The sequence below is a fragment of the Grus americana genome, chromosome 1, assembly GCF_028858705.1.
Source record: "Grus americana isolate bGruAme1 chromosome 1, bGruAme1.mat, whole genome shotgun sequence".
In the NCBI taxonomy this organism is placed as follows: Eukaryota; Metazoa; Chordata; class Aves; order Gruiformes; family Gruidae; genus Grus; species Grus americana.
The window spans coordinates 124,356,568-124,383,585 of NC_072852.1; the positions used below are offsets into that span (position 1 = coordinate 124,356,568).

Below are 27,018 nucleotides of genomic sequence, written 5' to 3' on the forward strand. Positions count from 1 at the left end.
TGTTTGTATCTAACATAATGTGGTTTTGTTCGAGAAGAAGATAAAAGATTGAATTTTTTTTATTATTTTCTAATGGGAAAAGATACTTGCAGGCCTAGATGGCTAGAATGGTAAAACCGTTTAAGATGTTGTAGATCCCTAGCCTTTTCTAATATGAAATGAATTATTAATTAGTTTAAATAGTGCGAAGGTGCAAAAAGGACAGTAGTAAGAATTCCATGTTTGTAGGTTTGCGGAATGGAAGAAAAATATGACTGAATTCTTGCTTGTAATATTTGGGGAAAGGTTGAAAGAGATTCTTCTGTAGGATGAAATTCAAAATGCTTCAAATGGACTAGGAAGTTTTCATATCTGTATCTTTTCAAGGTCTGAAAGAGTTGAGTATGTCAACTCATGAATTTGTAGTTTGACCAAATTGAAGGAGTTGTACTTTTTCTCTAGAAAAGTAAAAAGACCGCTGTTGAATTGAAAAATCTGCCCTATAAAACCAAATACATTAAGTTAAATCCTGGGACGTTAGTACAAAGAGAGCATGTGCTTTCTGGTAGGCTCCACAGTCTTCATGCTGATCTTGGTGGCTGGGGACTTGGGGAGCAAGCAAGCTAAAGCTCCTGCCACTGCCTGCTTTCCTAAGGGGCTTTGGATAGGGGGAGAGGGATACATCCAGGCTCACCCTAAAAGATAGATGGGATATAGTTGAGGTGAATACGCCAGCTTAGGACTTGGAAACACTCAAATATCCCATACTTGAGGTGCAGTCTCTCCTCCCTTCTTTTTATAGCACATGTAAATACAGAAGTGAAAACTCTTGTTCTTTATTCTGCTCACAATTGCTGATTTGTGTAATCTTTATAATTAACTGCCTCCTGGCTTCTTTTTTCATTAGAATTCTGCGAGAACTACCACAGATGTTGTGTTATCGGGCACAGGAGGAATAAGCTGGTTTTAATGAACAAAACTTGATTTGTCGATCATGATATACCTTGGCAATTGACAATAGATTTATAGGCATGGTGGAATTCATCCAATTTCAACTGCAGTTGAAATTATTTCTGAAATAATACTTTTACAATTTTTCCCTAAATATGGTGGAGGTTCTTTTATGTAACGCCATCATTTTTCATTAGAATTCATTCTGTCGCAAGTTTTAAAAGCATGTCAATTTAACTAGCACGTGTGTTTAAAGAGAACTCTAATTACAATTAATATGACGGTAGTTTTGAAAAATAAATACCACAAAGTATTAACACTCTTTTCTATACATTTCTCATGGATCTTGTTAAAACATGATTATGGAAAGTATCCCTATCTTTAGTGTAAATAGATGTTCTCATACTGTATTCGTGTTGGTCACTGTCTACAGATTTTTCTTTAGTATTGGTATTTCTTAGGAATGCAAACGTGAATGGCATGCCATTTTAGCTAATTTTTGTGGTCTGCTGAATACTGCATGAAAGGACATGCAAGCTTTCCTGAGCATTTCAGTAGCTTTGTTATTGCTTTTTAATGGTTGTTTAAATGAACACTTTTGTTAGAATTGCATAATGAAATGGTTTTATTTTCCATAACATATTTCTTTGTACTGTAAATCTAAAACTTGCTAAAATTATTATTTGTAGCACAATTAATTATCACCCTTAATATGCCTTATTTTTCTTATCCCTGTGGGGGTTTCTTTTGTGTTTTAGTGTTTGATCAATTAGATCTCGTCACATATGAAGAAGTAGTAAAACTGCCAGCATTCAAAAGGAAAACACTAGTCTTACTAGGTAATTTTGAGTTATTATTCTGAACATAACAGCATAGTTTTGAACCCCTTCTGGTGGAAAATTTATAATTCATTTTTCTGTTGTGGGTTAGGTGCACATGGTGTTGGAAGAAGACACATAAAAAACACACTCATCACAAAACACCCGGACAGATTTGCTTACCCCATTCCTCGTAAGTAGCAATGTTCAATGCAGTGCAAGATTGTTTGTAGCATCCTTAACAACATACCCATTGTAGTACTTACTACGCGTTCAGTTCTGCGGAGATGAATCCTATCTTAAAGGTGGGAACTGTGATAGGACTGGGTATATTTTTTCTTCTGTTTTTTTCAGAGGGAGGGTTAGTAAGTAACACCAGTTTTACATCAAATGTTTCTGAGTATTCACAAAACTACTTGTTAAGCATATTTCTCTCCACCCCAAATGTTTGTTAATTTAGAATGAAAGCTAAAACATTTTTCATTTTTCTGTGCTAATTTTATGTTTACAGTTCAGAAACTGGAACAGCCATGATGTTTAAAACTGTGTATAATTCCCATGAGAAGAAATTGAAACTGGATTTAGAGGAAAAATGTGTACCTTATCTGAATGTTTTAAATTACTTTTCACAGCCTAGCCTTGAGAACTGGTTTTATACTAAACTAGCCTCAAGTTTCCATAGATGACAATAAGAAAAAGAAAATGCAATTAACTTCATTGCTTACAAGCGGGTTGTTTCAAAGAGCACAGAGGTGTTTTCCCTTCATGACAATCCCTATCAATACCGTGGCAGGAATTGCCTGTCCTGCTACATGATCTCTTGGAGATGCACCCTGTTTCCTCAAGCTAGGCACTCTGAAACAAGAGCATCAAGCAGCTAACTGTCCGCTCTATTTCAGGCTGACTTCAGAAACTCCATACATGGCTCAGAAGTGACATTGATTACCATTCGCGCATTAATTTCATTTTCATTATACCTTGTTAGTGCTTTACTTTAAAATCGCATTTAGGTGTTTTTCTACCTATAAGGATTTTGTTGTTGCTAAGAAGTATGATTTTTAAGAACTTACCTGTAAACCTATTTGGAAGGGGAAAAGTATCAGTTGGCTGCTGATTTGAGTTCCCCAGGCTTGCTCGCTAAGGCGTTAAACAAAGGCCAGTGCTAGCAGAAGGAAAACAGAAAGACCGAGCCCTTTTGAAAGCGTGAGACATTAGATCACCCCAGCAGCAGTGTGAAACCACACTTGTTTGTCACACTGCTGTTTATATCTAGACAATAATATCCTGGATTAGACAAAAAAGACACTAATGTCCTGGATTAGACAGAAGAGTGCAGTGCCAGGAGTATGTGATGTACATTGTACCTATGTTATTCAATACAGACAAGATTATATGAGGAGAAGGGGGTAGTAACCCAGCAAGTACATTCTCCGTTACAAAGATCTAAAACAAAGGGTAATAAATGTTTTACAGTATGTTTTTCACCCAGTCTCTCTCTCAAGTACTGACTGTATTGCTGTATTGTGGGGAGGTAGAAGCTGAACCAGTTATTTTATCTTCAAATACCTCTTAAAACGGACTCACCTATACCGTGACGACCATGCCTTAAATTGTCTGCATTAGGTTCCTGCTCTGTGGAAGCACTGCAATCACTTCACTGATTATATAAGAAGACTAAAAAAGACTAAACTAGCAAATTGGGATGAAATTCAGGTGCTTAACCATCAGTATGATGTTCAGTTGCCTGTTTTAGACATCACCTGATCTCCAGCCCCCCTGCAGAAGAGCAATAGTCTTGTTTAACTCTTGTGTTATATCTAATAGTCCTATGTGGATGTTTCAGATTTAAGGTGGATTTAAGGCATTTAGGGCATTTAAAATAGCACTTTATGCTGGTGTTTAGAGACCCAAATTACTTCCTTAAATAGATCTAAAAATATACTTCTAAAATAGACCACATAAAATATATCACATACACTTTAAGTATTATGGGAACTTGATCTGTCTTTCAGCTGACTCTAGGTAGTTGAATTTATTCTTTCCATCTCTCAGGGATGGATTTTACTGCATTTTCTGCATTCTTTTACAAAACCATGATAGCAGTAGGTAGCTTTTAAGAGAGACCTTGTCTAAGTTGGGTGTGGAGTTTTAGGGCATGCTTTATGAAGAAATTATCTACCTACTGAAAACCTGATCGTAAAGGTCATGTCATGCACAGTGGTTGTTAATGAAAAGGATTAGTAGGCCGTACATGTCTTATCATATACATCTGCAGAAGCAATATATTCAAAAAGTATGTTATTGCTAAGTAGCTTCATCTCTCTTGACCACAAGTAACCAGAACCTCACCTCCTTTTTAGACGTACAGTTTCACACTCAGAAGAAGAAAACCTCATATAAGAATTGAAGTAAAAAACAGAAAATACAGAAATGTTTTTACAAAATAGGAGGATTTGGGGGAAATATAAGAGTATGCAAGTTCAGTGGACCTAGGGCAGCAGTGAGTAGTACAGTGATATTATATGGTTTATATAATCCATTGTTCTTGAATTCCTTAAAATAACTATGGTCTATAATATTTCTATAGAACTTTTCATCTTTGAAATATGCTAATTAATCCTCAGAACATTGCTAATTAATCCTCAGAACAGTAATAGGTATAATTAAAAATAGAATATGAGTTCAATTTTTTGATGCCTTGTTTGAAATTATGATAGGGTTGTTGGAACATATGGAATTACATTGGGAAGAGATGTGCTGTTTCAGCTATGTCGCCACATAAATGTGATAGTGGAAAAACATGAGAGTAAATCAGTTTGTGAGGGAATATTAGAGGAAAGAGAAGCAAATGGATATCAGTGTGCCTGTGGGGAAAAGAGGAGCAGACAGCCTACAGAATCACAGAATGGTTGAGACCCCTACCTCTGGAGGTCATCTGGTCCAACCCTTCTGCTCAGGCAGGGCCACCTACAGCCAGTTGCCCAGGACCGTGTCCAGGTGGCTTTTGAATATCTCCAAGGATGGAGACTCTACCACCTCTCTGGGCAATCTGTGCCAGGGCTCGGTCACCCTCACAATGAAAAAGTGTTTTTTGATGTTCAGACAGAAGCTCCTGTGTTTCAGTGTATGACCGTTACCTCTTTCCTGTCACTGAGCACCACTGAAAAGAGACTGGCTCCATCTTCTTTACACCTTCACTTTAGATATTTGTACTCACTGATGAGATTCCTCCTGAGCCTTCTCTTCTCCAGGCTGAACAGTCCCAGCTCTGTCAGCCTTTCCTCATAGAAGAGATGCTCCAGTCCCTTAGTGCCCCTTCATGGGACTTTATCCAGTATGTCCATGTCTCTCTTGTACTGGGGAGCCCAGAACTGGACACAGCACAACAGGTGTGGCCTCTCCAGTGCTGAGTAGAAGAGGGAAGAATCACCTCCCTCCACGTGTTGCCAATACTTTGTCTAATGCAGCCCAGGATACCTTTAGCCCTTCTTTGCCACAAGTGCACATTGCTGGCTCATGTTCAACTGAGTGTCTACCAGGACCCTCCACAGGGCCTTTTCTGGAGAGCTGTTTTCCAACTGGTCAGCCCCCAGCATGGGGTTGTTCTTCCCCAGGTGTAGGACATGGCACTTCCCCTTGTTGAACTTCATGAGGTTCCTTTCAACCTGTTTCTCCAGCCTGTTGAGGTCTCTGTGGGTGGCAGCGTGACCCTCTGGTCTATTAGCCACTACTCCCAGTTTTGTATCGTTGGCATCCTTGCTGAGGGTATGCTCTGCCCCATCATCCAGATCTTTAATGAAGATGTTGAACAGGATTGGGCCTGTACTGGCTCCTGGAGTAAAATGGAGATGTTAATTGAGTTGTTCAGAAACTGTAAAAACGGTGAGGTCTGGCCTTTGTTTGCTGTTGAAAGCAGCTGCAAGTCTTATAGTCTTGACCAGGTAAAGGTTATTTATGATCTTCTGTTCTTCTTCTGTTACCTCTTGATTTTTACCTCTTCCAAATCCCTTTATGTCCTGCTTTTCCCAACACACCTCCCTCAGACTCCTGCTTTTCCCATCCCCTGTCATTCTGCCTATGCCGAGCTCATGCTTCGTTATTCTGTATGTGATTTACCGGGTCATCATTCAGTGACTAAGTACTGACAAACCAAAGAAAAAGCTGTATATAAGTTTAATATTGCTTTCGTACTAAAACTATTTTGTATTTTTTATTTTCAGACACAACCCGACCTCCAAAGAAAGATGAAGAAAATGGGAAAAATTACTACTTTGTATCACATGACCAAATGATGCAGGATATATCAAACAATGAATATTTGGAATATGGCAGCCATGAGGATGCAATGTATGGGACAAAACTGGAAACAATACGAAAGATCCATGAGCAGGGACTAATTGCAATACTTGATGTAGAACCTCAGGTAACTAATTAGAAGTATACAAAAATGGGACTCACCACAAATCCTTCAAACTTATTTTGTTGAGATATATTTATTTTTATTGATTGCACACTACATAAATAATGCATACAGTAATGTGGAACAAAAGTCCCTGGAACACCAAGTTACCAATCTGTGAAGTAGAATTCTGGTAATCATCTGGTTAGAAGAATACACAGCAGCAACAAATTCATAGTCTAGCTTGGTATGCAACCACTGTAGCTTGAAAATCTACTTACCATAGAATTTTTTGCTATGTTAGTCTCATGTCCAGTGAGAGATATCAAAACAAGTGATTGTCATTGCCTGCCAGGAGTAATGTTTCAATATTTTCAAAAATGTCCCTTTGATGCTGTATGAGAGGGTAATCTTGTTCCTAACTGACTCTTGGCTCCATATCACTATTAAGCATGGTCAGAAATATTTGTGGTCAATCACTGATACTGATCCTGTTTTCCCAATGTCCAGATCAGTGTTTTTACTTTATAAACTCCTTTTTATGTTGCAGTATTATACTTTTCAGAAGAGGGCAGGGAGGAAAATCAGGCTCTCAGGGAACATTAATAGTTTGTTCATTCATTATATCAAATCTTCAGTAGAAAATTTGAATATGTTTCCTTTGAAACATCCATGTAGTCATGACTTTCAATTCACAGGGATGTGTTTATATGTTTTATTAAGTGGAACAATATGAATATAGACAAACATGATGTTTATATTATTCTAATAGATGGAAGGAAATGGGAAGAAAGACAAATTAAAATTGTGACCAGTGTTACCTATTTAAATTGGGTGCCTTCTTTCTTCTTTGTGAGTGGATTCAAGAAGTTCAAATTCTTTAAGAATTTCATAACAGAAGTAAGATACCTGACTAAATTATTTAGGACAGTTTACATAGAACGCTGGTGTGGTGCTGTTCTGAAAAATAAAATCCCACATTTAATTGTTTTCAGGGAGAGCAGCATTTATAATTAGTTCAAATGGTGCAGCTGTTAAAAGCAAACTCTCTTGATAAACCTTTTTAATTTGCATTATTCAGAAGCATTACAATTCTCAGAAGCCATTTTAATCTTTGTTAGAATATATTTACATTTGGTAACAGCCACTTTTCCTACACTTCCCCCAGCATGTGTCTAGCAAGCCTCTTTCTTAACCAGCTTCCTCATGCATCCATCTCAGCTCATTAAGGCCAGCCAGTTTGTGGACTTATTCCTAGTTACCTTACACTGTTGCCTCTTTTCCCTTGGGTACCCTTAGTTATGTGAGTTTTCTCAACTTTCACATACGAGGTTTATCTCTTGTTTAGAGAAGGTTGGCATAGATGATATACACTGGTGGGTTTCAAGCAGCAGAGATTAAAACCTCTTTAGCTGGGGAAAAGGATGGATTGTGGGGCTTTGTTTGGGGGGTTTTTTGTCTGTTTGTTTGTTTTTTAAATTTGGAGAAGGCAGGAAGTGGAAGGAGCAAAAGTTAAGTGTCTGTATTACTAAGGTCTTGACTCCAGATCAGTTAAAACCAAATACCAGCATTGGTAAATCATGATTTTGTATCTTTTGCTTGTGTGATGGAACTTATTTCACATTGATTTTTGGGAGATTGTTCTAAAATATCTGATTTTTTTTCACCTAGGCACTGAAGGTCCTGAGAACTGCAGAGTTTGCTCCTTTTGTTGTTTTTATTGCTGCACCTACGATTACCCCAGGCATTAACGAGGTATGGCATGTTGCAATCTAATGTCCTATCAGAGACAGAATTAAGGATGAGATTCAAATATGCAGATAAGACTCTTTAATTGTTTCCTCGTCTGTAAATGGAGAGGCAGAAAGACAGTTGTATGGCAGCATTATTAAGTTCACTGAGATGTATTTATTATTAACTGATTTTTCCAATTCAAAATATGAACTTCAAGGTGAAGGATCCACATGATGTATTCTAAAAATACATATTCTTTTATTTCATTCCCCTCCCTAGCTCAAAGATCCATTTCCAAATCCTTGACAAATCATTAGCAGAGATTACTCAATTCTGAGTTTCAGTGCTAGCACTAGATTACAGCTGGCCTGAACTGAAGAAATGGGTGTGCATGACCGTGCTGTCATTCCACCTTTATCTTTTAGTATTTTTTCTATACAGCAAATATGTATCAGAAAAAGACTTATTAATTTTGAAGACTGTTCTCTAAGAACTGGAAGCTTTGACCAAAGGGGTAATTGCTTGTGGAATAATGTTAACCATGGAGGTCCACATCCTGAATTTCCTACTTAGTTTTTATAGAGTATCCGCTCTGCAGATTGCTGCTGATTTCAAAGATGATATCAAGCAATTCTGGATTTAGCTCACAACAGGGCAAATGGTATTTATACAAACACTTTATCTGCTCAGCCTGTTTTAAACCATGATATTAAGGTATTTAATCAATTGGATTTGACCATGAATCTGTTCCAAATCTCCTAGATGTCTCCTTGTTCACGCAAAAATAAAGTCAGAAGCCCTGCCTCTACAGCCTGTTTCTATAGAAATGTAATTACAATATCGTAAGTGTGAAACTATGACATCACTGCAGAGGCTTACAGGATAATAAGGAACAAGACAAACATATTTAAATGCAAATAGTCTGAATTATTCTTAAAATAGCATGTGGAGAGTGAAAAATATTGGCCTCGAGCTGCAATTTTACTGGCAGCTGAGGCATTCTACTAGTTTGCTGTTGCTGAAGGGAGTGATTCTCTCTAACTTGCTTCTGGGACATACACTGCCAGTCTGCACTGGCCATGGCACTTACCAGATCCTTTAGTGAGCTACTTTAGCTCTAAAATGGATTTTTGTCGGTTTTCAAGCAGCTCACAAAGGCTCCGACAGGCACCAATGCCAAGTGAAAGCCTATAGGCAGGACGAGCGATGGGAGGGGGAAGAAGGATCTTTTAACTTTCATAGCAGTCAGTTATGTCATTTCACTGTGTCTTATGGACCCGTACCCTAACTGGTAGATGTCACGAGGGAACAGACGAAGGTCTCTCAGAACATCACAATTTGCAGTGTTAGTGAAACGACAGTTTGTCTAACTGCTGGTGTTGGCGCTGTAAATCAGTACGATCTTGAAAAAATACTAAAATTTTGTATTCTACACTGAATTTGTCTTTGTGCAAGCAAATGGCGTGGAATCACTTCAAAAATAGAATCGTTTTAAGGATGTGTCAGGCAAGCATTGTGCTTACAGCAGGGCTCAGGAGGCCAGGCACCCTGTGGAATTATGTAGCTGCCCGGGTTTGTTGCCTCTGTACCTGTGTCTCAGCTCCCAAATAGTCTTCCTTGGCCTCACGCATCTGCCAGTGGTACTTAGCTTTTAATCTTCCAGCAGTAGAATGTAATACAGAGACATTTGGGACCATTCATACGAGGGAGAAAATGTTTTCGGTGGTACACTGGGAAGAGGACAGAAATGTACCTTTATAGTAGTGGTGGGGAAATAGTTGTTCATGCCAAAGAAATATTAGTAGAAGCAAAGTATTATGGTCTAAATATTTGCATTCATGCTGTAAGACTGTGTCCTTATTGTAAGTCTCTGTGCACGCAGGGATTCACTCAAGCACACAAATTGCTGAACACTTACAAAGCATGCTAATTTATGAATCAATTAAACTTAAGGAAAGGGAGGGGCAGGAAATGGTAATAGCAACAGGAAATACCCAAATACAGGATCCTGTTTTCCTAGGTTTGCTGGGCTGCACAAAGGGACATATGCAAATTGTGTCTGTGTGTTACCAGCCTGCAAGGGAGCAGAGTGGAGAGTGCGTGTTTCGTATTTCCTATCCATGTTTCTTTTTTGAAAGGTTCATTTGCATAATGAGTATCCCTTTCTGTTTATCCTTTTATCCTGCTTTGTTTACTTTACTTACGCTTTTTGAGAATACTTCTGTAAATGACTGTCCTTTTTCCCCCCTTATGTTTTCTTAAATTTCATCTTTGCTTTTCTTTTCATTTTCCTGGGCTCGTGCTAATTGTACATAGCTGCCAAAATGGTGCAGAAAATTGCCTGTAAGTACCAGCTAGGGGCTCACAAGGTAGTCCTAGTTATCTCAGTAGTTTTAGAATGTAGATATGCTCGTTCCCATTCAACGTTACTTTCACCATTGGAATAAAAATTAAATGTAATAATTACTTTGGATATCTGTGCTAAAATTATCTGCTAGTAAAAAGAAACTAGAGAGTAAAATTTCTACTCTTAGAGCTGTACATCTGAACTCTGTGGTAAAATCAGTGCAGAGGCCTGATCCTAAAAGTGTCTGTCTTGAGACACGTTAGCCTTTCATAGGATGCACAAAATATCTCAATAATCAAGGACCACACAGCAAAAGTTAGGAGGCAAAATATTATGCTTTCCAAATGAATATAGCAGTGCATTGTGAGCAATTTTGCAAAGCACAAAACCAATTTAAATCATATAGGAAATCTCCCAGAGGGTACCCACCTGTCTAATCGCAAAGGAAACTTAAATCAGATTATTGCTGTGCTAAAAAAGAGAGAGGAAAGAGCACATCAGGAAACACTGGAGCAGTTCCTCTTTCCTCCAGCTGTTTTCTACCTCCCGTTGCCCAGGCAGCAGCAAAGAGGAGTTGACAGGCTCCACTTTTTTGATCTAAAACTTTATTGAACCATGTGTAAATCTTTACTGAGGCAAATTCTTCTGAATTTTAGCTATGCTTCCTCCCTTCCTACAGCCAAAGAACAAAAGGAATTTTTCTTAAGAAGGTTGCGGTCCACCAGCTGTTTAAATTGAGGAGAATTTCTTTCTGTTAGAGCAAAATTGGCAAAGGCCTGATGGTGCGTTTGTATGTTGTTCACAGCCTTAGAAGGGAATATTAGTAATTTGTTAGGCTGTGCTTTGACTGTCACAAGTGGCAACTATAGTCCTATGCACTTTAAGGCCAAAAAAACCCAGCCCTCCAAGACTGAAGCTGTCACTGATGGCCATTATGCACGTGGGAGAGATTTCATGGATAAAAGCCATGTTTGACTCCTTTCTGTCCCAGCTATGGTGGAGAAGGAGAGAAGATTAAGAAAAGGAACTGAATTCTAGAGATAGGAAAGAAAGGTCTGTTCCAATAATGGATACACTGCAACTAGACCCACACAAAATGCCTATTGCGTGAGAGCTGAAGGAAGACGACAAGACAGATGTTCTGCTCCCAAATGTGACATTTTTGAAGCTGCAGCTGTCTGAGTGTTTTGATAAGTATCTTCTTTCTTGACACTATTGAGAGCACAACTGCTGGAGAATGTTATTCTTGGAGAACAATCTGGGATCTTCACTATTCAAGATTTAATTAAGAAATTTTGGAGAAATTGAGAGGAACTTACTACAGCAAAAATTTTGAGGAAGTGTTAGCTTCAGAGATGAATTTTGGCATTTAAGACTTGCAGACACAGAGGAAACACTTAGCCCAGTCTGACATGGTTTTGAATGTACAAACTTTATCACTCTATCACACACACAAGTGAAATTTGTCTCCAGAATGAAACCAAAATCAAGAACTGTAATCGCTTTCTCAGAGCTCGAGAAGGTTCAAACCTGTTGAAAATTGCTGCAATGTCCTATGCCAAACTTATTGCTGCCCCTAAAAGAAGTAATGTTTTATATTTCCAACAGGCTAAGAAATTTAGATATTCCATAATACAACCCACTTTGATCCCAGTAAAGTTGGGTCTAGGAGCAGCTAAGTCAGGAAAATATTAAAATTTAATGAGTTTTTGAAACTCTTAGTTTTGTGACATCTGTGTGTGCAAGCTAAATATTAGCATTCATTCTTCTTTACCTGCCGGTTGTTTGGGTTTTTTTAAAATAAGATAGCTGTAAGTTTTTCAGATTTTTATTCTGTCAATCACAGTAAGATACATGCTTTAGTGAGAAAAGTTCATTCTCATATTTGTAGCAGTTAAAGATGACGCTGGTGGGAAATCTGAGAAGCAGTTAAATATGAATTAACAGTTCTAAGGCTTCATGGGGAAGTTCAGGTAGTGTTAGCCTTGTGCCATGAGATTAAAACTTTTTTTAAAGGTGCAATATATTTTTGCTAACACTAGCTTTAAAATATAAAATTAATCTTAGCTAGATATGTTTAAAACACTGAAAATATTCTGCTTGGCAAGATTATTTTTTTTCCTTTGTAGGTTAATTTAAACAGAACCATTTAAATCCTCAGCTGATTTAAATTAATGTTCCTTTTGGAATCTATGAAAAGTTGGCAGTTTACCTAACTAGGTTCGTTGCTTAACGACTCTGGGCCATATGAAATGTTCCCCAAACATATTTAATATTAGTATTGATCCATATTGTTCAATTTGATAATAGCATAAATTAAATTTGCATGCACTGGTGTCTTCTACGGAAGTTCCAAGCATCACTGGTGATGCATAATGGTCCGTTCAAGGAGCATCCCCTGTACAGAAGCGCATGGGAGAAGTATTTATCTGACTTTGAATGAAATCCGTAGTTATTATCAAGTGAAAGTGACATTCCCCCCTCGTTTGGGGCTGCAGCTTCAGGAGAGAAGCGGAACTGTAACTTTGGTACAGAACTTCTCCTCCAGAAGTGGCTGGTTTCGTAGCTACAAGGAAGGAGAACTGCCTCAGCGCAGGTTGTTCCCTTCAGAGGACCTGAAAGCCACTGTTCCACAGCTACTTGTCTCCGTAACTACAAATACGTGGAAAGTTTAAACAACAAAAAGAGTAGGGTCTCTTATTAGGTAGATAAAATCTGTTCCCAGAATAATTCCTTCTGAAAACAGCTATAGGCACTGTGTCTGTGCTTCCTGCAGCCTGAAACTCTGCTATAATAAAGTGTATCCCAGTTGATTGGTCGAGTAGGGTGACCCTATAGATACTACAGAGCAGCAGGAGTTTATACTGTTCATATTTAATTTTGCCCCATACCCACCCCAAACTGGTGGGGCGGGAAGGACCTGATTACTTTCCTGTGGCTATTTCAAGGTTCCTGAAAGCAGCAAAAGTTGTTTTGTTTTTTTTTTTAGTTTCTAAGGGAATTTTCAGGAAGAGAATTCAAACTTGTAATTGCTGCAGAGCCCTAGCAAGAAGCCTTTTGCAATCCCGCTCTCTCAGAAAGGCAGACCTCGCTAACAAAGCCCATCGCTGTAGCGTTGCTGGCCGCGCAGAGTCCGGTAGCGCACCCACAAAGACGGATGCGCTCGTTTCCGTAAGGGCATTGACACAAAGCCACGGTGAGCACCAGTCTGCTGTCGCTGGCCCTTCTTGATGCGGGCTGCATGGTTCGTCCTCGGGACCTCACGCTGAGAGATGCTGGAAATGACATGCTCAGAAATAAGAACCGCAGAGTAATGCGGAGCGAGAACTTCCTTATCGGTAAATGATTGTTAAAGGAAGTAGACCCAGAAGACCGATGTTGTGCAGTAAAACATTACCAAAACCGGGAACTGCTGATACCCGACAATACACCCTCTCCGGCTTCTCGTGTTCTTCCCTGGACACAGGCCCAATAGCTCACATTTGTGCACTTTGTACGTTTTATTCAGACATGGTCTACATTGCTCCATGTCTCTGCTGCTTTTCTGAGCTTCCGTCCTCGGCCTTGCTTTTTTAATTGTAGACTCGTATTTTGTCTCAGGTAATGTCAATAACTGAGTGCTGTTTGAATGTCAGCTTCAAGAGAGAAATTGTGCCATTTCTCCCGTGTGACTGCCGTAGATTTAGGTGGGGGATCTGAACCACCCAGGCCTCCCCAAGGCTCTTTTGCCCATTTCCTTCTCTGTAAGCACCAGTTAGTTAGAAAGCTGTCATAGAAGAGGACGGAAGGATCCAACTTATCTCTCTCCCATTTTCTTTTCTGACCGCTGAACAGGACGAGTCTCTTCAGCGCCTGCAGAAGGAGTCTGAAATCTTACAGAGAACATATGCACACTACTTTGACCTAACAATTATCAACAACGAAATCGATGAAACTATTAGGCACCTGGAGGAAGCCATCGAGCTTGTGTGTACAGCCTCACAGTGGGTCCCGGTCTCCTGGGTCTACTAGACCGGTCATGAGAGAATTTAAAAAAAAAAAAAAAAAAAACAAAAATCTGTCATTACTGGGAACCACCTCATCCATGGAAAACCTCTTCGTTATTGACCTTGTGTCAACAGGTCTTGGCCCCTAGAGACTACCTAGATGTAGTGTGACCTAAATTTATAATTATTGTCATGTCCGAATAGATAGGAGGAGGGGGAAAAAAAATTAAACACTAATTTAAAGAGACAGTATCTTTTTTTTAATCATTTCTCCTGAACTTTAATAAAATGTATCTTTAAATATATGTATTATTCAGTCCTTTGGAATGTTATATTTTTGGAAATCATAGCTTTTTATTTCAAGGGCCCCTAAAAACTGCACAAAATAGATGCTGCTTTCTATAATCTATTTTAATAGTAATAATAATATGATTCTGTTACCTTAACTTGGGGGTGGAACACTACATTCTTTTTAGAGTCTGATTTTATGGATTGGAATACTTTGCTTTCCTTTATTTATTTGAAATAATTAGTCTAGTGGTTACGAAACAAATGCATAAATTTTAAAGGCCTTTCTTCGCTTTTTTTTTTTTCTAGGATAGTATTTTTAAGTACTTTTGTGTAACATCCAGATAATGTGATACTGTCTCTTTGAAGAACTCTGTAAAACTTTTAGAAATTTGAAATTGGGTCTTGACTCTTAATGCATGTGGACAGTCGCAAGCGTTCATGCCGTTGGTGTATCTGTGTTGAAAAAACCTGTAATCTACAGCAAAGTACATTCCGTTCATGGGAACACGTACCCAAGGGAATAAAGTAAAATATTATTCTGACTAAGTTGTAAACCTATGCACATCCCTTGCATTTTGGGCAACTTTATAAAAAAAACCCTGATTTTTATTAATAATAATCATGTAGTGAAATGTGTTTGTAATTTTGTCTCAATTTAATTTGTTGTAAGGTGGGAGGGGGCAATTACTGGTTTCACCATTTCAGATCTGTGTTGTCTGAGAGTATTAACGTTTTAATTAAGTTTAAGCAAAGAAATGCTGATTTTTAATATGTATGTAATTGTTTAAAAATGCACACATTTTAAAAGAAAATACTGTGCAATGAAGAAACCAGTTTAGGCATTGCGATAAACTGACTATTCCAAAAGACTCATCTACAACAGCCCTGTAAATTCCTTTAAAAATGGTAATTGACTCTACAGTCTGACCAATTTTTTTTATTTTAAATATACTTCCTTTTATGTGTTCAACAATTAAATGCTTTTGGGTCCTTCATTTCATCGCAGGGAGTTTCCAGAACAAATCAGTGACTCTTGCAGTGAGAAAAGGGTTCTTAAAATCTGTGAAGGGAAGACCCTGGTAACCTGTGCCACCGCCTCTGCTCCGCCTGGGTGAGCACAGGTTGAAATAATTTCACGTTAGAGCAGAGCCAAGTAAGAAAATTTAACCAGGTGCTGACATGGTGTTTTGTTTCCCTTCTTCACGCTCTCACCAGCCCAGGCGGTTTGCAATATTTTCTGAAAAGGGTTAACAGAAGCCAGCATTGCCACCAAGAGGTGTTCCTTAAAATGGTTTGTCTTGAAAGCTTGGTTGGCTGTGCCGTTGTACAGTATGAAGTTTAGTGTTTATAGTCAAATGATACGGTGTCCTCAAAATTGAACTGTCGGCTGTAATCGATGTGTGGGCTGTTCCAGTTGTTTGGGACGACTGCACGTGTAATCAGGAAGGGTTCTCTCACGGTTGAACCTTTATCACAGAGGTAATTGTCATCAAGTGCATAGGTCGCTAATTTTCTCCTGCCTACTCCTACTGCAGGTCGGGTGGTCAAATCTCTATTCGTGTAAAATCCTTAGGCGAAATCTAGGTGCAGCGAGGGGTCCCAGCCAGCCAGGTCAGGCAAGGTGGTTATTTTACGCAGCGTTCACAACGCAGCTTGCAGCCTGCAGCGCAGAGGGGAACTTCATCCATGGCGTTACCCCACCTGCTGAACCCACATACGCTACAACCGGAATCACGGTCCTGTGACCGCATCCCAAAACAAGTACCGTAACCGAGTCCCTGGAGTTTCTAGTTTGTGGAGCTGTGGAAACTAGCCCATGAGATACCATCTGTGTGGGCCTGGCATGAGCAAGCCAGAGAATGAGAGGGAGCTTATTGGAGTAAGAGTAGCTGCTCATCTCCTCTGAATTTAGCCCCTGTGAAAGGGGATGGGTACACACTGTGAAGTATTTAGTGAGTAAGAGGTAATTTTTCAGGCAGTCGTGCCGTGTCATTTTAGTCCTGGCTGGGGTGTTCCTGTAGATCAGCTGTTGCAATGGTAGCATTGCACAATAGCTGAGCTCATCAAAGTGACAGGTTCATTCAGTCTCAAAACTACCTCTTTTCCCAGTAAAGCACAAAGATGAGAAGACCTACTGAAAACCAAGCAGTGGAGTGTTTCTGATGTTAGAAATACAAACTTCTTCTGTGGGAAGCATTGGTATCAGACTTCAGTGACACGTTCTTCATCTCAATTGTTTATGACATTAAACAGGTAAAGTAATTTTGATAATTCAAGTATAGTCTACCATAAAATGTTTTGGCTACACACTTTCGACTCTGTTAATGTGAATTTCTTGGAGTTTCTGTGTATCCAGCCTGTAAGGAAAGAAAACTGATAAGGCCCATGAGGGCGCTTCTGCCTTACGTAGTTGACAATAAGTAGTGATTTCATGTAACTAACACGCTTTTCTTCAGTTAATATTACACAGTAGAAAGACTGACTTGCAGAGCTCTGTTTCTTTTATTCTCACTGTATAGCCTTTTACCAAGAGACAAAACCTGTAAAGCACATCCATTCGCGTACTGCCCTGCCTCCTCTTCACCACAGACTGTTTTCCTTGTAGGAGCCTTCAGCAGGAAAAGATTAATTAGGGGAACCCCCCCTAGGCTTTAAGTACAGCTGAACCAGGCAGCCCAGGGAGCTCCGGGAACCCGTGTCAGCGCAGTCCCAGGAAGCACAGAGCTCAAGCCCAGGGCTCCTCCGTCTGCCCGATCCATGCCTCCCCTGCCTTCTGCCCTGCCCAAACCCTTCTGATGCGTCCCTGTTATTTGTGCGGTACATAGAGGGCAAAAGGCTGCCGTAAATTCAGATGGAAACGTAGGGGAGACTCATGCAGGTGCAGAGCTAATGTTATGATTTATTTTTTTTCAATCTCCAGCAGAAGAAGGGTCCTCCTAGCACTGTACATATCACCACATAATTTAGAGCACCTCTTGGACTTCTCTAAATTTATGCTGAACGTGACCTCAGAAGCAGCCCTGGGATTGGGAAGAGACGAATATTTCTGTTTGCCCCTTTTATACTTTATTTTTGTACAGGGGCTCATAGATTTGTAAAGAAAACTTGATCTTATCAGTATGCTGCCTCAGTCTGACTCATGCCTGTGATTTCAAGGTGTTAAGTTTGTCCAATAAATGTTCATTAATCTCTGCTTCCATTTACTTAATAAAAGTACACTAGGTTATTCAACGTCTCAGAGTGGTAAGGTTATTACATGGCAATGGTAACCTAGGTTAGACAGTCCTGGCCACTGTCATGCAAACCACAGAGGGACATTTGTCATCTCATCACCAAAACTGAATTCTGCCATATGTTTTAGCACTGGTTTTCTTTTTATTTGATTTGGCTCAAGAAAGATGCTGTGCCACTTGCCTTTAAGTGAAAATATTGCTACCTACTTCAGACACTTCATTAGCAAGGTTACTCGGTTGATTTTGAAAGGACAACACAGAAGATGAGACGTTACAGCCTGAGCAGCGTTGAACTGGAGTGTATACTTGAAGAACTGGATACTAGAGCCATTAGGAAAAGTTAATGCACAGACTAACTTCAGTATTTGTTCCATTTTTATTCTTTTCTCTGAGGAAATTATTTCAGAGTGCTATTATTTAAACAAATACTTGGAAATGCTGCCACAGCTCACGTTGTTTTTTGCAAATCTAGATTGAAATATTAGATGCAAACGGTCCTGGTGCCATTCTCTTCCACTGCAATTAGTTGTCAGCATCTTTAATGAAGGCAGTTAGAACTCAACTTCAGGCTTGATAGAAGAGGATTTGTGAAAACTACAGGAAAAGTACATTTCTCAACTGACTTGAGTAAGAGTCATCTGTTTTTATAAGCTAAATTGTCAGAGTATGAGCTAAAGCAGACACCACAAAAATTCTGCTTTCTTTATGTAGAGCGTATTCATTGTCTTAATAAGCCCATTTCTCAGACTGGTTTCTTCACTACTTCTAATGAGCTAAGAGATACTCGTAACTCTTACCAAGGAGACTGCTGCACCTTATGTCAAATAGCCGCGTATAAATTAAAATACCTGCTCAACAGGAAATACATCATAGACAAGCGGGGCAGAAGTAACTTCTCCTGAATGATTATGCCTTGTGTGCATACCACGAGGATGAGTGCGCAAGCCTAAGTTAGAGGAGAGTGTAGTTTTTCTAATGCTACACAAAAAATACAAGGCAGGTCCAGCGTTTAAATGTTTCCCATGGGGTTTTTTGCACTTGCTGATACGCAGTTAGTGCGCAGTAATTTTTACTTTCTTCCCCTTAAGTGAGCTTTAGCAGCCTTCTGCTCCGATCCTGTGAAAGCTGGACTGAAGCAAGTACAGAAGCTTTTTGACTTTTTATGATTTAGCCTCAGATTTAAAGGCTTTTAAAGACTCTTTCCCAGACCTGTACATTAGGTAAATAATTAATTCTTACCTCGGAAAGATGTTTCCCATAGTTCTAATCTCAGTTAAGATTTTAGACAGATCGAGACTTGATCATTTTTCACATAGTCTTAACCTTTCTAAGAAAAAATAAAGGGGGGAGGGAGGGTGTATATGCATGTCCATGCATTCTGCTGTACCTCTTCTTAGCAACTGCCGTGGGAAGATCAGTCACAAGCACGTTAAATCTGGCCACATCTCTACCATACGGTCGTGTGATTAATAGGTAACTTGAGCCTGGGTTTGTGTTGTAGAAGATAACTGAACTATAATAGCACATCCCACGCTGTATCCTTGAAAGAGTTCATGTTGAGTGTTTCCAAAGTAATTGCAAATTTTCCATTATCAGTAGCCGTAGCTAATTTTTCTATCTGCATAAAGGAAATACCCAAGGGGAAGGGAGGAATTTGCTTGTTTTTAAGTGTAACTCATCTTGAAGCTGAAACGTGAGTCTGTTTTTCCTCCATCGCCGGCCATCCAGATGGAGTCTTCGCCTTCGCTGTTTTTCACACAAGGGTCATGGCGGTGGGGCAAGTCCTGAAAATCGCAGGATAACAGGCGGATCGTGCTGAATGTCACAGTAACGAACCAGGGAATACATCAAAAGCACGATCAGGCTTTGAAAAGAGATGCAGCAGAGCAGGGAGAACTCCGTGGCGTCAGCCCATGCCCAGATCTGCTGTAGGACTAGTTCACTGAATGTCTGAAAAGAAATGTAAATAGGGGCAAAACAGCAGAATTGTCTTATATGTGGGTCCATCCTTTTGTAACTGGGGAGAGGGGCAGTGGGTGGCATCACGCTCAGAAACCTGATTTTAAGGTGCGTTTACCTGGCAGTTGGCAAACGTGTCTTACCCCTCTGTATTACTTAGTATCCTTATTGCAAAAGGTCTTCCAAGATTCATCACTGTATTAACCAGAGGGAGACGTGGAGGAGGCAGAGATCAATGAGCAGTTTCGTAGAATATTTTATCTTCATCGATGGTATCACAGGTTACAACAATGTTACAGCACATAATACTGAATGCTGAAGAATCCATCCCAGGCTTAGACAGAAATTAAGTTTTTTAAACTCAGTCCTTTTTCACTAAATTCAACAACTTAGACATCTAAGCATTTCCTTACTCTGCCTTACAGCTATTTCTGTTCACTGGGATATAACAAAAGCAAGAGCTCTGTGTCAAAACCATAACCCAGTGAAGATTATTGTTTAATAAATCAGTAAAGATTTATGAAGTTACCCAGTAGGTGAAAGGAGATAAATTCCACAGGGTCATTTTCTGTTTATTATGAAAACTTTCCAAACTGCTCGTTTGATTTTTCATTTAATATTAAAAAATATATATAAAAATAAACTTGGTAACGTTTAAAAAACAGATTTGTCTCAAAACCTCACAAGTTAGCAAATCACGATGACTCTCCTCAAATAAAATATTCTGGGTTTTCACTTACTGAAATAAGCATTTCAGTAAAGCCTTTGGGGTGTTTCCCAAGTGTTAGGAAAGGACCAGGAGAGACATCCTGTTTCCAAGAAAATACCTTGTTAATTTTAGCAGCTTGAGCAGCTGCCCCGCCAGGATCTGCCTCTGAAGGGTCTTAGAGCCGGCAGCGTGAGGGTTGCACTCTGCCAACATTGTCCTGTTACAATTTGTGATTTTAAATTGGCAAGACTTCAGGTAGAAAAGAAAGAGCTTTAGCTTCTTTGTGTGCGTGTGTTGCTGGGCTCAGTGTTTTCCCTCTGGCTGCGATGTGGAGTACTCGCTCGGTGTGATATTAATCCATTGAAGGCAATGGAAAGGCTCTCGATAATTTCAAGAAGCTTTGACTGTTGGGCTAGCCATGTGTTTTCATTAATACGTTTTTAACATATTTGTCTGATTTTGATGATTAAAACAATTAGCTTAAAAGTGGGAGATCACTGAGGCTGTTCCTGTCTACTTTCTCATTCCTGCCCTGCGTCCCAGCTGTGCAACAGCTGGGTTGCTTTGTAGGCGCCAGTGCTGTGTGGGGTTCTGTATTGGGTTTGTGTGGCAAGGTTTTGGTAGCAGGGGCGGCTACAGGGGTGGCTTCTGTGAGAAGCTGCTAGAAGCTCCCCCTGTGTCTGACAGAGCCAATGCCAGCCGGCTCCAAGATGGACCCACTGCTGGCCAAGGCAAAGCCAATCAGCGCCTCTGTGATAACATATTTAAGAAGGGAAAAAAAAACCAGTTAGAGAGAGCTTTTGCAACTGGAGAGAGGAGTGAGAAGATGTAAGAAACTCTGCAGACACCCAGGTCAGTGCAGATGGAGGGGGAGGAGGAGCTCCAGGCGCCGGAGCAGAGATCCCCCTGCAGCCCGTGGTGAAGGCCATGGTGAAGCAGGCTGTCCCCCTGCAGCCCATGGAGGAAGGATGAGGGGGTGTAGAGATTCCACCTGCAGCCCGTGGAGGACCCCACACCAGAGCAGGTGGAGGCACCTGAAGGAGGCTGCGGCCCGTGGGAAGCCCACGCTGGAGCAGGCTCCTGGCAGGACCTGTGGCCCCATGGAGAGAGGAGCCCACGCCAGAGCAGGTTTGCTGGCAGGACTTGTGACCCCGTGGGGGACCCACGCTGGAGCAGTTTGCTCCTGAAGGTCTGCACCCCGTGAGAGGGACTCCATGCTGGAGCAGTTCGTGAAGGACTGTAGCCCGTGGGAGAGACTCACGTTGGAGAAGTTCGTGAAGGACTGTCTCCCATGAGAGGGACTCCATGCTGGAGCAGGGGAACAATGAGAGGAGTCCTCCCCCTGAGGGCGAAGAAGCGGCAGAAACAATGTGTGATGAACTGACCGTAACCCCCATTCCCCGTCCCCCTGTGCCGCTGAGGGGGGGAAGGTTGAAGCCGGGAGTGAAGTTGAGCCCGGGAAGATGGGAGGGGTGGGGGGAGGTGTTTTAAGATTTGATTTTATTTCTCATTCCTCTACTCTGTTTTGCTTAGTAATAAATTAGATGAATTCCCTCTCTAAGTTCAGTCTGTTTTGCTCATGACGATAATTAGTGAGTGATCTCTCCCTGTCCTTATCTCGACCCATAAGCTTTTTGTTATACCTTTTCTCCCCTGTCTAGTGAAGGAGGGGAGTGATAAAGTGGCTCTGGTGGGCATCTGGCCCCCAGCCAGGGTCAACCCACCACAGGTTCTCATCCTGAGTCTCACGCTAGAAAGGACCTTTTAGGATCCACACAGCGATGAGATCTTCTCTACCTGAGTCTCACACACTTTGTTCTTGGTTGCGTGCAGTAATCTGGCATGAGGGAAGGGTAACACTGCTGCTCAGAATGGCATATACAATTAAATCCTATAGATTCTTGGGGTCAGGGCTCAGTGACTGGTGTCTGTTGTCTCCTGAAAGAGAGCATGGCCTTGTCCAGGACAGACGCATCTTGACAATCACTGTGCCGGGAATTCTTTAGGGAAACCCATGTGCCTGTGAGCAGAGGCCCCCCCAGAGAAACTGGTCGGAAGACTGCTAAAGCAGAGAAGAACTTTGAGAGCTTCGGCCCCAGTCTAGGGTAACAATCAACAACAAAGCCCAAAACTTAAAATGCAACAGAAAACATTTTACTAAATAAAATTAAGCGTCTTCCTGGATACCATAGAAGAGAAACAAGGCGATTGTGAATTACCAAATTCAATCCACAGAGCAAGGCAGTCTAAACTCAGACTTTAATTACCAGGTTTTTTCCCTCTTGTCATTTGAAAATCCCTGAACCTCACTTAAGTAATCCACATGCTCTCTGCAAGAGTTCATATCCAACCCAATTTGGATTTGTAAGATGCCAGTCAACAGAAATTAAACAGTAGGATCGAATAAACAAAGAGAAAGGTAAGTTGCCTACAGAGAAAATAAATAGACAAAGGCTCAGAAACAGAGCGGCGCATTTGGAAACACGATAGCTGTGCTTCATTCCAGGAGTCACCTGCTGTGCGAGATAAGGTGAGTCACTTTTCCTCTCCCTGCGTGTCCTCTCCTGCATTGTCCCTCGCTTTCTGTTCAGGTTGTAAGCCGCGTGGATAAGGACCTGACACTCACCACGTGTTTTAGAGTGTCAGGCACAGGCAAGGCTGCGAGGTGATACCAGAATATACAGGTATTAATAGCTACTCCAGCGCTTAAAGGGGACGGTGAGGCTGAATGGTCCCCAGCCCCTGAGCAGCGCTTGCAGGCACGCTCCACATGAAGTAGTTTGGGGTTTATTCAGAGATTTTACCTCATCGCAGTAACATTGGGTGCTCAAATTTGGATTTCAGTAGGTACTGTAGATACAGGCGTGGCGCCCACTGTCTGCCCAAAAGACAGGCAGGTTTCCACCATGAGATGTAAGTACTTAAATCAGAGGTACTCAACATTAACTAGCCCTTTTCATACTAAGCTGCACAGGCAGCATCCTGTGTAAGATCCTCCATTGACCAAAGACTGGGAGATGAGAAATTCCCAGGGCTGGAAGAAGGGAGGAGGGTTTTCCTGGCTCGGGGTAGACAGTCACCAGGAAGGCTTCATTGCGCCAAGGAAGCCGCTCACAGAGCTTAAAACTTGGGACCTCACAGTCTGTGGATGTAGGTAACTTTATAGCTGTTGCTATATATTTGTGGTTTATTTCCATTTTGAGGGGTTGGGGTATTGCTTTTTAAACTGTCTTGTCTTCTCCAGTGTGACGCCAGTTGCAACACTCCTTCTCCTGCAGTCCCTGCATCTGCCTCCCGGCTGCTTTGTCACTGTTTTCCACACTTTGCCCCATTTTAGTGATGTAATGAAAAAAAATTTCCCTCTCAAAAAGGTCGATTCCATATACGATATACTTGAAGGCTACGTGGTGGGTTTTGTTGGTTGATGTTGCCATAAATGCCAAACTGTTGAAACTTTACGTTTAAATCTTGAGTTTAAGTAAGTCCAAAGTTTTAAAATATTTAAGTCTTGTTTTTGAAGCTTGCGGGCCTCTTGCTGGACTGTAGCATAAAAACATGTGAAGTCACATAAAATGTATGGGTTTACTGCTATAAGACTTCACAAATTTGACATAACCTGGCATCATTTTGGAAACATTATATCTAGCCCAGACTATTTGCTGTGTTGGTGGCTGCTAGCCCGTTCCAATAGCTTTTTTTTTTTTTTAAAAGGCCAACGTAGGAAGTCCACGTCCCCTTTTCTAAGCATCACTTTCAACTTCAACTTGCTCAAGCTGTAGCATCACCACTCATAACATAACATAACATAACATAACATAACATAACATATAACACATCATAACACATCATAACACATCATACCACATCATAACATAATTTTCTATTATAGTTTTTATCATAAAAATATATTTTATACTAAATTATGGTTATAAAATAATTTATAGTTTATATTTAATTTTATTAGAATTATACTGTTACAATACAATATCACAGGGGCTGGTATCTTGCTTTCCTGCATTTAGTCAGGAGCCAATAAGTAGGAGACAACTGAGGGAAAGGACTAAGTCGTTTAGAAAGAGAAGGTGAGGTCTCTGGATGAATTGAGATCAAAGTGAATGATCAAAACAGCCACCTGCACTAAATAAAATAAGAGAAGATTAGAATGAAGATGGGAGTGCCTGGCAATCTACGAAGGTAAGTTCCATTAAAGCACAAACATATATGCAGATGATTATCCTGTGAATTGGTTGCGTAAGGCGAAATTCATTCCTGTGCCAGCAGCCAGCACGAGGTCTGCACACCTGGCACTGCGCACAGAGCTTCGGCAGGAGCGGGGACAGCCTGGGTTCGGGGGCCAGCGGGGAACTCTGGAAACAAAATTTTGGCCAGAGCTGCTGGTTGCTGCTCATCTTCTGCTGAATTCTGCCTGAGATGGGATTTTTAACCCTTTATGAGAGCGGTGCGTAGCGCACTAGGAGGTTGTCCCTGCTCTTCTGGCACCTTCTTTCCCACCCAAAGGACACTCTTACAAAGGTCCAGTTTCTTTGAATGGAGCTGCAAAGTTAGTTTATTTCTGTTTGAAATCTGTATTCCTGACACCGGTTCAGCTGTCATACTGACGGGTAAGCAAACTCGTTGGTACCAGTGCAGTAAGAGTAGACATTTCATATGTTGTTACCTGACTAAAAACAGTTGGTGGTCTGTTATACTTGTTTACTTTCTCAGGGAGGAGTGAACAATATTAGCCAATTAAATTAGATTTAGATACATCGCTAGGATTAGATTGGCAAATATTACAGTCCTGATGGACGAGGAGTTGACCCACCACAGACAAGGTCTGAGCCGAGAACAGGGAAACCCAGCTCCGCTCTTAAAACTGACAGCCAGGAGGAAGAAAGTAAAGTAGAAAAGCCCCGTGAATCAAAGTGAACCTCCACATCTCCAGGGGATCCTCTGGTGAAGGTCACTGTGCCCTGTGGCACAGAGCAGAGATGTCTCACTCGTCTCTGGAATTTGTGATGGTTTGTGTCCCACGCTGCCCGTGATCTGAGCGGCGTTGGTTACCTGGCTTGCTCACAGACGCTTTCGAAGGAGACAAAGGGAGCTTCATAACTCCCACAAGACCTACCACTTTCTAGATCTGTCCATCTAAACAAGACTTACCACCTTCTAAGTCTCTCCTTCTAAACAAAGCCAGTATTTTCAGTCCTGGCTAATGAGAAACCTTAGTTCTGTGACTCATCTCATTTACTTCTGTCATCAAACTTTATTTCTGCTATGTCTTTTCTGAGGTGGCAAGACATAAGCCAAACATATTCCAGATCAGGGTGTACAACTAAAAGGCCTAATAGTCTACTGCATTGTCATTTGCTATTTTTCCTGTCCCAGGCTTTGTTACTTACAGCATCTTGTTTGGTTTATGCCGGTTGATCTACCAGCTCTTCACAGCAATTCTCAGGTCTTTCTTTCCCCAAGAGCCCAGCCATGCCCATGAGCAGTTCAGGTTGTGCCTTCTGATATGTATTACCTTACATATGTCAACATCTATTTTATCTATCACATTGCTGCAAATTACCTGGCTTTCAAGTAATTTGGAATTCATCAAAACCTACTTTAAGCTTTATGCCCTAAAAAAATTCTGCATCTGCAAATTTCAGCGCTACTTTTTACCTATTAAAATAATCAATCACCTGTTTCAGGACAGATATTTACAAGCAGCACTGTATGATTGCAAGTTTATCATTTGTTTCTATAATTTGTCTTCTGACTCTTTGCCAGTCTCATACATCAAGAAAGTGCCTGTCCACATAGTGTCTGATATATATCTTATTGTCACAGCACATTGAGACATAATCATTCAGCACGGTGAGGAATTGCTACTGCCAACTCCATCCCAATTTATTCGCACACGGCTAGCTGTCCTTTGTTACTGATTTATCATGTTTGCCCATTTGCCTACTCCTGGCACTGTGCGCTCAGCTTTGTTTTCATCATCAAAAGCCCAGAAGCAAAACCCCACCAAGCTACGCGTATTTTTACGCCTGCCTGCGTGACGCAGTTTGCTGTGAGTCCAGCAGATCCTCACCCCACCAGGCACTCGGTGTCTCCTTGCTTGCAGCAAGGAAACCTTGCTTGTCCCCTTGTCTGCCCTCGCAAAGCCTGAGCCTCCCTAGACCTCTCCCCCCCACACTCCCCAGTACCCCTGTGCCCGTGAGTCGACCCTCAGTCTAAGCAAACTAGAAATAAAAAAATGAAACTGTTATTCAAAACTAGAACAATGTGGTGGTTTGAAGCTCCCTGAAGATCCTGCACAACCACAACTCCGCGTGTTCCCACGAAACAAGCTCCGTGTCCCTGCACAGAACCACGCTCCTCCTTTCTTCTTAGACCAAGGCAGAGCTTGACCCTGTTCCAGCTGAAGCCAGGTAACTCCCAACGGTCATTTTCCTATTACATGGTCAGATCTGATCAATCATTAGGTGTTTAGTTGTTACTCATCATTTTAATTAAAGCACATAAGTAACCAACTCAGAGGCTACTCGTATTGGTTCAGGGGAGATGTGGGAGGAGGCAGACAAGCTGCAAAGATGTCATCTTCAGAAAAGCTGTTTG

General features: G+C 40.9%; 1 protein-coding gene across 10 annotated transcripts in view; it reads left to right on the plus strand.

The window, feature by feature from the left end:
• CASK (calcium/calmodulin dependent serine protein kinase) overlaps nucleotides 1–17,731 on the plus strand; it is a 225,369-nt gene extending 207,638 nt beyond the window's left edge. For 7 of the 10 annotated variants that reach the window (XM_054802297.1, XM_054802364.1, XM_054802331.1 and 4 more), the window contains 5 exons: nucleotides 1,689–1,769; nucleotides 1,861–1,941; nucleotides 5,969–6,171; nucleotides 7,819–7,902; nucleotides 14,063–17,731. In XM_054802297.1, the coding sequence (XP_054658272.1) occupies nucleotides 1,689–1,769; nucleotides 1,861–1,941; nucleotides 5,969–6,171; nucleotides 7,819–7,902; nucleotides 14,063–14,239 (626 nt within the window). In that variant the 3' untranslated portion in view covers nucleotides 14,240–17,731. The remainder of the gene's footprint in view (nucleotides 1–1,688; nucleotides 1,770–1,860; nucleotides 1,942–5,968; nucleotides 6,172–7,818; nucleotides 7,903–14,062) is intronic. The other 3 variants (XM_054802304.1, XM_054802342.1, XM_054802375.1) reach the window with 1 other exon arrangement.
• Nucleotides 17,732–27,018: the final 9,287 nt, after the last annotated feature.